Source organism: Acinonyx jubatus, chromosome E3, assembly GCF_027475565.1.
Source record: "Acinonyx jubatus isolate Ajub_Pintada_27869175 chromosome E3, VMU_Ajub_asm_v1.0, whole genome shotgun sequence".
In the NCBI taxonomy this organism is placed as follows: Eukaryota; Metazoa; Chordata; class Mammalia; order Carnivora; family Felidae; genus Acinonyx; species Acinonyx jubatus.
Window position 1 is genome coordinate 12,254,292 of NC_069398.1, and position 12,469 is coordinate 12,266,760.

Genomic DNA, 12,469 nt, shown 5'->3' on the forward strand with positions numbered 1-12,469 from the left:
TGGTCAAGCATATGGATTAAATGATTTAGGGAGGGGTGCCTGGGTGGCTCAGTTAAACGTCCAATTTCAGCTCAGGACATGATCTCACAGTTCGGGAGTTCGAGCCCTGTGTCAGACTCTCTGCTGTCAGTGCAGAGCCCGCTTCTGATCCTGTCTCCCTCTCTCTCTGCCTGTCTCTCTCTCTCTCAAAAATAAACATTACAAAAAAAAAAAAAAAAAGATATGGTTTAGGGACATACAACTGGTACATCCAGGCCACTCAACAGATCACATGTGGACAGCATAAGGGATTGTTTCTTGAGAAGTCTTCAGTCAAAAGAGGAAGTAATGCCTTTTATTGCCCTTTAAATGTGGCAGGTTCTCGCATGCTCCGTAGTAGTCTGTAAAACTGAGCTGAGATCAATCGTGCCCTTCCCAGGTAATCACTCTTACTATCTTCTTATCTCCATGGCTCTCTGATCCCTGACTTCCTGGTCTTGTCATCACCCTCAGTGCTTATGCCTGCACACTTCTCCAAGTTTGGGATTTCCCTGGCACTCTGAGTGAGAAAAGTCTCCCATCAGGGAGACTCCATAGTAATGTGTGTGTGTGTGTCTGTGTGTGTATTCCTGATTACGAAAATAATGTTTTGACATGGCTGCTAATGCTGATTTTTTTCCTTACTGCATTTTTAGTTTCAGAAAACCCTTCTTATTTCACCCCACCTCATTTTATTTATGCTGCTCATTCACCTCTTTTCATTTCAATCAGTATTACAACATCTATGTCTTAATTTTTTTGCCAAGACAAATACTTTCTAATATGTACTTTGCTTTCCTTTAGTAACTTTCTCATAGGTAGGCTTCCCTTCTATACCTTGAAACTTATTTCCAAAACTTCATGCTGACATTTTTCCCAACTTAAAAAAATTTATGTTTAAGGGAACCTGTGTGGCTTGTTTGGTAGGGCATGTAACTCTTGGTCTCAGGACAGTGATTTTGAGCCCTACATTGGGTGTAAAGATTACTTTAAAATAAAACTTCCAAAACAAATAAAATGAGGGACATCTGGGTGGCTCAGTCAGTTAAGCATTCATCTCTTAATTTTGGCTCAGGTCATGATCTCACAGTTTGTCAGTTTGAGCTCCACGTCGGACTCTGCCCAGACAGTATGGACCCTGCCTGGGATTCTCTCTCTCTCTCTCTCAAAATAAATAAACACTTAAAAAATAAAAATAAATGAAATAAAATAATATTTATGTTCAACCATAAAAAAAGGCAGGAAAGGTAGGGATTAGGGGTAATGTCCGTCTGTTGCAGTTCTTAGATATACTTATTAGATACTCAACCTGAGGGGCTATTCTTTTAAAGTTTCAATACCCAGTTCATGGGGCACCCAGTCAGTGTTTCAAAAACAATAAATTGTGTTTCATAAATAAATAAATAAATAAAACACATAAATAAGTTGTGTTTCAAAAACAATAAACATTAAAATAAATTTAAGTTTTGGGGTGCCTGGGTGACTCAGTCAGTTAAGCGTCCAACTTTGGCTCAGGTCATGATCTCACGGTTCATGGGTTCAAGCCCTGTGTTGGGCTCTGTGCTGACAGCTCAGAGCCTGGAGCCTGCTTCAGATTCTGTATCTCCCTCTCTCTGCCCCTCCCCTTATCATGCTCTGTATCTCTCTGTCTCTCAAAAATGAATAAATGTTAAAAAAAAAAATTTAAGTTTCAATACCCAGTTCAGAGACAGAATTGTGTGAGGAGTTTGACACAGGAGTCAGTGCTGTGGGCATGTCTAGATAGAGAATGCTGAGACTGGGCTGCTTTTTCTCACAGTCTGATAAAGTCATTGGCATTCACTTGGGCCTAGCTTTCAAACCTGGTACACACTATAACCTGTGACTACATCTTCTTGCCATGGGAATCCACTAAATTCCACCACCCCTGCTGGGTGTTTGCAGGAGCGATCACATGAGCCCTTGGCTCTCCCGGCCCAGCTGCTGGCAAACATTGCTAATCAAGATCAGTGAAAGAGAACTTGAGTGGTATGTATTTTATCTGTCCCCAAGCCCCACACTTATCCTTCCAAATTACAGGGTCTTCTCTTTCATTTCCTTTCTAGGGATATCGATTGTAGGAGAGTTGCCCACTGTTTCTTTCCCTTCCACACACCCAGTTTTCTTGTTAACTAGGCTTGGTTGGGTTCGAAACCCCAAATTTAGAGTTATCTGGTGAAATAGACTAGAGCATTTTGGCCTCACATGTTTCCCTACAACACCAAACTCTACTCTTGAGCTCTTGGAACCCTCTAAGCATAGGACTGCAAAGAAAAGAGTACTTAAGAGTACCTAAGCATCACACATAATGCCTGGGCAATGAGGGAGGGGGAGAAAAATAGAGAAAAACACCCCACGGTTCCCTTTCCTGTGTGGCTCTGGACACTGGCCTTCTTGCCACTTCAGCCACCCAGAGGGAGTACAGAGTACAGAAGAGTCACACTCATGTGGGTGATCCTGCCCAGCACTAAAAGTCTGCTACGTGTCTGGAATATGATTACCAATCCCACCCTGGAAAGGAAGCTGGAAAGGTCTTGGATCAGGAAGAGAAGCTTCAATCTCTCCCCTTGATGTCTTCAGTGGTTAAACAAATGGAACTTCAAGAACTAAATTAGGTATCATTTCATGAAGATTCTTGGTGAGTTCATGGCATTGCTCCATCGTGGATTGTCAACCCAAGTTGGTTACGGCTCGGGACACATCTGTCCCTTTGAAGTTGGCGTCATGTTGAGGAAAAGGGGAACTCTACTTGCTGACAAAATAATTCTTAAAAAAATTTTTTTAATGTTTATTTTGAGAGAGACAGAGAGACAGCATGCATGTAAGCAGGGAAGGGGCAGATAGGGGGATAGAGGATCCGAAGTGGGCTCTGTACTCACAGCAGAGCTGGACGCGGAGCTTGAACTCATGAACCGTGAGATCATGACCTGAGCTGAAGTTGGACGCTTACCAGACTGAGCCACCCAGGCGCCCCATTAATGCTTGTATTAGAAGCACAATTCTCCAATGCGTGGACATTTCTTTATGGCCCAAATCTTCTGTCTGGGGTCACGGGAGGCATACTCAGGATTGAGCTCTCAAAATAAAAACTCTTCTGACTACCTTGTACAAACAGTCACTTTAAATATATTTTATTCGATAAGTAAATAAAACTATAAATGAGTAAGTCAGTACTATACCTTGGGGATCTCCCTAGAGTTTTTAATAATTTCCAAGAAAGAATTGTGTATTAATTCCCAGCAGTCATCAAAAGATGGATTAAAGATGATAATGGGTTCATGGACTTCAAGTTTGATCATGATTAGCTGAGGTATGAAGAACTCCATCTCTTGGTAGGGCTCCTTGTAATCATTCCCATCCTTCAGGAGATATAAGATATGGCAGCTGTCACAAGATGGGGCCTTCCAGAATCAAAGGAGTGATTTTTACCCATTCACAGTATTACAAGAATACCAGAAAAGGAAATGCAGGGTACCAGGCACTGTTCATGTTCACATAAGGTCTGGGTATGCCTTAGCCCACCCTGAGCTTATCCACTCCCCCATTCCAGAAGTTTTAATTCAGTATATTTTCTTTGCTTAGATATTCCTGCATTAATTATTTCCAAATCCTTCCCACCCTTCAAAATTCAGCTCAAAAGCCCCTGCTCTAGGAAGCTTCTCTGTTCTCTAGCAAGATATAATCTCTTTCACTTCTGAACTTATGTGTTTCTATTTCCTTCATGCTATTTTAGCTTTCTCTGTTGCAGAGATTTATAGGTACATCTTATTTTCTCTACTCTAACCTCAAGGGCAGGATCTGTCTGAACCCTGTACTTCCTCTGAAATCTCCAAGGTAGCATTTAATACATAGTTGATGCTCAATAAAAATCTGTGACAGAATCCAAAAGCATAAATAGTTATCTGTATACCTCAAATGGAGCTAATGAGTGTATAGTCTATTTTAAACACTCAAAATGTCAACACTCCTACAACAGAAATATTGGCATGGAGATATCTACAATTCCCTATGAGGGTAGTAATAGGAGATACCTCTCATAAACTACCCTGCCTAATGAAATTGTCACAGGGTAGCTGGAAAGTATTTGCCTAAGTCAGTGATGTTAGACATCTCTAGATCTGTTTAAGGATGATTGATAAACATTTGCTGAACAGCTACCATGTATCAAATACCCATAAATCTCCCCTTCTTTCAGACATATAAAGATTTAACTTTTCCCTTTGTGGGGAATTTTAGAGTGGGATTTGTTCCACATCTGAGCCTCTTCTGCTTTAGCAAAGTGGATGATTACAGTGACATCTATTGATTGGTCCTTGCTACAAAGCTAACATCACAGTCTAAATTCAGCAATATTGGCTTCTATACTTTTTTTGAGCAAAAGGACAATTGTTCATCTTTACTTCATTTGTAAAAATACTTAGAACTTAACCTTTTATAACCAGGCAATTATATATTTTTATTACTCCTTTTTAAGGTAAAATGTGCACGTGGCATAAAATGTAAACAAATCTTCCTTGGTCCATAGGTTATCTAAGTTTAGGGGATGCTATGATCTTTTGAAATCCAAGACTTAGTGTTTTTAGCTTTTATTTTGACTTCACTGAAGTAGTTTCATGAAGAAAGTTATTAATTAGGTCAACAAAGCCTTTTGTTTTCAGAGATGCCCCTTCAAAGACCAAAGAACCAAAGGCAATGTTTGCAATGATACACACAACACTCCCTAAATATCAAGCCAAAGATTGATAACAAAATTTTTTCAACACCTTCCTTCACAGAGGATGAAAAAGTGACCCCATTCCCTCTCATAGGAGGTATGAATTCCATTTTATTCTATCTTCTTTCAATTTTTGTAACAACTTCTCCACTTCTGGAGTTCTTTGGCAATTTAGTATAGGCAATTACCTCAGGAAAGCTTGCTGTGACTCACAAAACTCATTTTCATGAACTAATGTAGCTGAAGACCTACATGATGGAATTCTGATTCTGTCTTGGTTGTTTCCCCTCAAAGGGCCTACTGCTGGTCCCCTACATACCTTGTGTATCATGAAAAAGGAGACGAGGTCCTCGAGAGACTTAATGACCAAGTCCCTCAGCTGGAGGGACATGAAGGAAGCAACAGAAGCAAAATATTCCTCAATGTTATGAGAGGAGTCATAGTCACTCTTGGGAGCAAAATGGACCCACTGCTCCTTCTGTGAGATGAACAGCTGGGCACAGGTGGGGATCCACCTGTGAAAAAAGAAGGGCAGAGAAGTAAGAAGCTCTTCTGAGCTCGGAGAAATCCTATCAGATGTTCCCCACTCTCTGTAACAAGGAAGGTGGCTCATTCCCCACTAAGCAGCTTTCCAAATTGGTACTTTCATATTCCTGGCCACCTCCCCTGCCAATACCTCTTTCCTGGAAAGAAAGTAGTAAGATTTGAATTGAGAGACTATTCATCCAAAGGCACAAGGGATGCTGGTGGCATGTCCTGCTCAAAGAGTCTCTAGTTTCTTTACAATAATCAGAGATTGGGGTGAAGGGGCATAAAGAAATGGAATGTTCTGTCCAACTTCTCTCCCTGGCAAATGCCTGGCCTCGATTCAGACTTTATAGGGGGAAAGTGAGGAAGAGGAGAAAAAGAAGAAAACTTAAGAGAAACTCCAGTGTGGTGATAGTTGCTCAGAAGTTGAGAGTGAAAATAAGAAAAGAAAAAGAAAAAATGGATGTCTCATTGTTCTTTCTTCCTACTTCCCCCAATTTTTAATTCCCAGTGGGAACCACTGGCCTTTTCACCCTATCACATCTCTTTTATGATTGCTAGGAAGGTGCTACTCTAACAATCAGAGAAGTACTAGTAACAGCCAGAGTTGTAAAGACAATAATTATGATATTTATCAAGCAGCTACTACGTGCTATGGCATATACATTTTCTCTGATAATAAAAACCCACTGGTAGGTATTACCACCATCATTTTACATAAGGGGATTTCTCTAGCTCTGGACATCATCCTGCATGCATTTGCAAAGGGAAAAGGAATAGTCTAAGTGACTGAAAACTCTCTAACCCTGGAATCTTGCAGCTGTTTATCTGGGCCACCTGAACACAAGTTATTCAAACTCAAGTCATGTAACTTAGCAAGACCTCACAGATTTCAGAGGGAGGGTAAAGAAGTGGTAGCCCAACAAAGAATGGTAATGAGAGTTTCAAAAAGGCAGAGGGAGAACAGGAATGAGGGTTGAAGCATGGACCTGGGGAGACACAAATACTGGTGGGATGGAATGTAGAAGGAAAGGGACAGAGAAAGATGTCAGTGAGAAGTCAGCAAACTGTGCAACCTCCAGGAACCAGATTTCCCTCCTGAGAGTTTATGATGTTGTGACGAGGTCCCATTCTGAGGCCAGATACTGACTTGTTGAGAAGAATTTGGCGTGCTTCCATGCAGTGTTTCTGGATCACATCCCAGTACTCATGAGGCTGCAAAGGCAATTTTCCTGCCAGTAATTCTGCTGTTCGAACAAACCTGAGGTCTTTAAATCTGCCAAAAGAGAGGGAGAACCGTCCTGGGCTGAGAAGACAATAATGAATTCTCGAGGATGGGTTCAAAGGGCACACATCCTCACTTTTCTTATCTTTTTGTTTGTTTATTTTGAGAGAGAGAGAGAGAGAGAGAGAGAGAGAGAGAGAGCAAGTGCGAGTGAGTAGAGAAGGGGAAGAGAGAGGGAGAGAGAGAATCCCAAGCAGGTTCCGTGCTCAGTGCGAAGCCTGATGTAAGGCTCAAACTCACGAACTGTGAGATCAGGACCTGAGCCGAAATCAAGAGTCAGACACTTAAACAACTGAGGCACCCAGGTGCCCCATCCTCACTTTTCAATGAGAGTAAAACCATTTATATTTGAAAAATATGAAAGTCTGAGGAGGGGTAGACAGTCCACAAGAACCTTGCAAAGAGTAGATAGATGAGCCAACTGAATAGGTGTTTGCTGAGCCTTCCTATCTGTCCTGCTCCAAATAACCCATCTGAGGAGTGAGGTTTTGGCAGCAACCTGGTTATTTGCCTGCCTGGGAACTGGGATATCAAATGGACAAATCAAAGTTCTTTACAACAGCAAAGACACAGAAGACAGGTCAAGCGAAGCACCACCTTCATGATCAACTGGGTTCCATCTAATCTTCAACGTGGCCCCTGGATAAGCTACTCAGGACAACTTGGAGGACTGCTTTGGTCTAAACAAACAAAAAAACCCTTCAGACCTACTACCCCTGATGGCTGGCAGACTCACCAAGACATGCACAGCATACCTTGGCACAGTCCCTCACACAATGCAAGCACACAATATTTGTTGAATGAATACACGAATCTCCTTCCACCTTCTTCTGTGAGGCTCTTATCTTCTCCTATTTCTCTCAGATCAATGGATGTGTTGCCCTTTACCACATTCCCCGAGGCCTCTTTTAGCTCAGAGGGACACCATATCTCTTCCTGATATCTATTCCACTCATTTATAAATCACTCTTGATTTTTTTTAATGTTTATTTATTTTTGACAGAGAAACAGAGGATGAGTGGGGAAGGGCAGATAAAGAGGGAGACACAGAATCTGAAGCAGGCTCCAGGCTCTGAGCTGTCAGCATAGAGCCCGACGCGGGGCTCGAAACTCGCTGACCGTGAGATCATGACCTGAGCTGCAGTTAGACGCTCAACCGACTGAGCCACCCAGGCACCCCTATAACTCATTCTTTTAAATAATCACTGCCTTTCACTTCCTCAATTAGACCTTTGCTCACTTTCTTAGCTCATCTCATGTCTTGCTTTTCATTTTCATTATCCACTGTAATGATCTCTTGGGCACTTTTCTCACCTTTCTTAAATCCCACAGCCTACATTTCTATTCCTCCTTGGTGTAGGTGGTGAACTTGGTCCCCATCTTGTCTGGCCAGTCACAAAGCACTGTTAGGGAAGGACAGAATCTGAGACCTCCCTCACCACACCTTTGATATCCAACCTGAGTATGGCCTTTGTCACCACTTGGTAATTATGCTACTTATCTTTAATTCAGTCCTAACAAACTTCCGACAATGGCTTTTTAGACCACAACCCTATTTGAGCCCCCAGGTCCTTTACCCTTTGCCAACCACTAGATGACTTCTTAGAATTTTTAAAATTAATCACGCAGGCCATAGAGAAGAGCAGTCTGTATCATTTCCTTAACAAATCTTTCTCATTGTTGATTTTTTTTTTTTTTTTTTTTTTTGTTCAGCTGACAAAGAGCTTCTAAATGGCTTTGGTTCATGTTTGTCTTTGTTGCCTACGTAATCTTTAGGAAACCCCTAAAAGCAGGCGGTAAGAATTCTTTCTTTTCAGAAGCTGTGGGTTCAATAATTTGCCATCTTCACTACATGATCAAATTAAATGCACATGTACATCTTTTTGGCTTTGAGCATTTAGCAATTTACCATCCCTAAGACTGACCTTTTTTGTTATTTTTTAGGTTATTTTTTGAGGCCATAAACATGCTTAAAATTAAAGCAGCACTTTCATTTATTGAACAGCTATATGCCAAAACTGTTCTAAGCAATTCATCCAACAACCCATGAGGTAACTGTTATTATTCTCATTTCACATATAAAAAAATAAAGGCCTAGAGAGATTAAGTTCCCCCAAATCACACTGTTTGTTATTAACAGAGAGAGAATCAGAATGTAGGCAGTGTAGTTTTGGAGCCCATACTATAAATTATTACCCTATATGCTTCTGCCTCATTAGAAAATGACTGTTTCTTTTCAGAATCCTGAGTGGCACCTCCAATGACTTAGAAAACTGAATACAGTCCAAAGAAGGGAATGTGCTTATTTAACATTGGTGGGCTCCACGCTAGCTTGACTTCCCCTTCCATTCCCTTTTAAAATATAAGTAAAACAAAGAATGTGATAAACAAGGAAGTTCTCTAGGTAACAAGCCTCCCTTAAGACTGAAGACACTCAAAGCTACAGAGCCTCCCCAAAATAAAATATTTGAGCTACTGGCAAGTTTAGCCAATCAAAATTAAGTAAGCATATTTACCTTCAATTTTTCTTTTATTTTTTAAAGTTTATTTTATTTATTTTGAGAGAGCGAGAGAGAGAGAAACGGGGGGGGGGGGGGTGTGGTGACAGCAGGGGAGAGGCAGAAAGAGAGAGAATCCTAAGCAGGCTTCACACTGTCAGCGCAGAGCCCTATGTGACCTAAGATCATGACCTGAGCTGAAATCAGGAATCGGACACTTAATGGACTGAGCCTCCTGGCTCTCTACTTTTCATTTTTTAAGTAGGCTTCATACCCAGCGTGGAGCCTAACAGAGGGCTCAAACTCACAACCCTAAGATCAAGACCTGAGGCAAGATCAAGAGTCAGACACTCAACCAACTGAGCCACCCAGATGCCCCAGCCTCTAATTTTTCTAATAAAGAACTCAGATGATGGCAGCTCATCATGTCATCAGCCTGACCTTTCAGTGAAATCTGTTGGCCTCATGTTCCCACCAGGATTGGCACCTCCCTTGATGGACTCCCCCAAAATGACAGTCTTTCTCCACAGCTGATGAATGGATAAACTCAACAGGGTGTAGCCTTTCAATGGAATATTCAGTCACAGAATGGAATGAAACACTGATACATGCTTCAGTGGTGGATGAACCTTGAAAACCTGATGCTGAGCAAAAAGCAACTAGACACAAAAGGTCACATATGGTGTGATTCCATCTACATGAAATGTCCAGGATAGGTTAAATCTGTAGAGACAGAAATCAGGTTAGTGGTTGCCAAGGGCTGAGCAGAAGGGGGATGAAGGATGACTGCTAATGGATATCGCATTTCTTTCTGGGTTGTACAAATGTGTGAGTGCACTGAAAACTACCGTACTGTGCACTTAAGAGGGGTGAATTTTATGGTATGTGGATTATATCTCAATTTAGAAAAATGACAGAAAAGGGATTCTTGCATCCTCTAAACTCCTCCACTTCCTGTGGCCAATTCAGTCACTGATGAACAAATTTTTTTTTTAACTTTATTTATTCATTTTGAAAGAGAGAGAAAGAGAGACAGCACGCCAGCTAGGAAGGGGCAGAGAGAGAATTCCAAGCAGGTTTCCCACTGTTAGCACAGAGCCCGATGCAGGGCTTGAACTCATGAACATGAGTTTAGGTCTTGAGCTGAAATCAAGAGTCAGACACTTAACTGACTGAGCCCCCCAGGCGCTCCACTGATGAACATAACAGACCACTGTTTGCCATCCCTGTGCGGGTAATGAGTTACCTAAGGAATAAGACCCAATCTCCCATACATCTCATAGGCTAGAGAAAAGACAAACTAGCAAACACACAGTTGTAATTCAGTGTGGTACATGTCCTCACAGAGTTAATGGCTCATTTACACTTAATGTGTCGGGCACTGTTCTGAGTACTTTGCATGTATTAAGTTATTGCATGTATTCCTCCTCCCAGCCCAATAAAGCAGGAACTCTTACTATCCTTAATTTAGAGATCAGGAAAGCAAGACCCAGACAGATGATGTAACATACCCATATTACCTAGGAAGCCGCAGAGTGAAGATACAGCCCTTAGCGGGCTGGCTCCAAGTCTGTGCTCTTTACTGGTACGCACCAGGGCTTAGAGACTGGCACTGGGTGTCAGGCAAAGAAGAGTACCTTCACTGTGCACGGAGAGCTGTCATTTACAGTTCATATGCACTTTTGGTCCAGGATTTTCATCATTTCCTCTTAAGGGCTGGGCTACCCTAACTGTGCCCAGCATAGGTAGTCTCTTATGTGTGTAAACAAGAAAGAAAGGGAAGAAAAGGGAAGGGAGGAAATTCTTACTCTGTAAACCACAGTTCTTTCAGGCTGAGCATCATGGGGTTCACTGTGTGCAGATGTTCCTCGTTCCACTTCTTGGCATTCCTGTAGACACTGTGCCAGGGCACAGGCGCCCGGATCACTCTTTGAGGAAACATACGGGGAATATTCTCAATGAAGAGTCTTTTTCTCTCTATTGGGTCCATGAGGATGTAATCAACTATAACCAGCAGAACAAATACTTTGTTAGTAAGGCAGGCCCTGGAACACTCTGTGCTCTGAGCTGCAGCATTTAGAATGTAAATGAGCCTCTGACCGGTTACACTGATAATACCCATTATGTTGATAATCCCCTGGGTATAACTAAATTGGGGAAGCTCCACTCTGTTGGTTTGTTTTCTTTCTGAAGATATTTCAGGGAGAAGGAGGAGTGTAACTTCACAGTCTGGAGCTTAGAACCTGGGGTTGAGACCTATTAGGATATCTAGCATCATGCATGACAAGGAGCTACTATTTGATGATACCTCATTCATCATTAATTGATTTCTCACACCTAAATAGCCATACACAAAAAAATCAACATAACAGATGATACCATATACTCAGAATTGGAAATTCAGAAACCAAATATTTCACACACTAAGGAAAGAAAGATTGGTAAAAGGTTCACAGAGGAAGGGACATTTGAGCTGGAATGTGAATAATGAGTAGGCATTTGCAGACAGGATAGGAAGGAAAGAACATATAACGTCCTTTGGAAGAACCAAAGAAGTAACAGCATATAATGAAATGCAGTTCTATGACTTTTGTAAAACATGCTGAAGGATCTGGGAGTTATTTTGTAGCTGAAATATCAGATGCAAGTAGTCGAGTTTAAGGTGATAAGACTGCAGAAGTACATTGAGGCTGGAATTTAAAAGACTTTTACAGGTTTAACCTTATGAGTTTGGTTCTACCCTAGAGTGGACAAGGAGCCATTACCCTGACACCATTAGAAAGTTAATTAGGAAATTAAAAATAACTAGGTAACTTGGTAAACACAGCTATTGGCCAGAGAAAATAGAAAGATGAGGAACTAATATCATTATGCCCCTTCGATGTATTTCTCACATTACTCACCATCATTAAATATTTCCCAATGACCTACTGTGTGTATAAGACATGGGCCTAAGGAATGAAGGGGAGCTAGGATCAATAATATGTCCTTCACAGTCAAAGAACTGACAGTCTAATAAGGGAGCCAAGACCCACGAGAAATGAAAAGACAATGCCAGTGTGAAATGACAGAGGAGAAATAATGGCCCAGAGATGGTCCAAAGTAGGGTGAGTTAAAAGTAGAGATAAGAAGTGCTGTGCATGCAGAGGGTGGAGGGACCACTGTGGGGTGCAGAGAGCTAAAAGTACTTAAGAGGCAGGTCTTGAGCTAGATTTTAAAACTTAGGTAAACCCTTGCTAGTCCTAGTGTTGCCCAGAGGTGAGCAAGCATCCATATCTCCTGGTAGCTTGTTAGAAATGCAGACTCTCGGGCCCTACCCCAGATGTACCGAATCGGAATCTGCTTTTTGAGAGAGAGAGAGAGATCGAGCACACGAGCAAGTGCAAGCGGGGGAGGGGCAGAGAAAGC

The 12,469-nt window shown here is 41.7% G+C and overlaps 1 protein-coding gene across 3 annotated transcripts in view; it reads right to left on the reverse strand.

Moving 5' to 3' along the window:
* Window positions 1-12,469, reverse strand: part of DNAH3 (dynein axonemal heavy chain 3) — a 169,834-nt gene that overhangs the window by 140,352 nt on the left and 17,013 nt on the right. For all 3 annotated transcript variants that reach the window (XR_003415245.2, XM_053213005.1, XM_027043073.2), the window contains exons 8-11: window positions 10,870-11,065; window positions 6,429-6,554; window positions 5,070-5,265; window positions 3,216-3,395 (exon numbers count right to left, since the gene is read on the reverse strand). Coding sequence is in view for 2 of the 3 variants with exons in the window: in XM_053213005.1 (XP_053068980.1) it covers window positions 3,216-3,395; window positions 5,070-5,265; window positions 6,429-6,554; window positions 10,870-11,065 (698 nt within the window). In the remaining variant the exon portion in view is untranslated. The remainder of the gene's footprint in view (window positions 1-3,215; window positions 3,396-5,069; window positions 5,266-6,428; window positions 6,555-10,869; window positions 11,066-12,469) is intronic.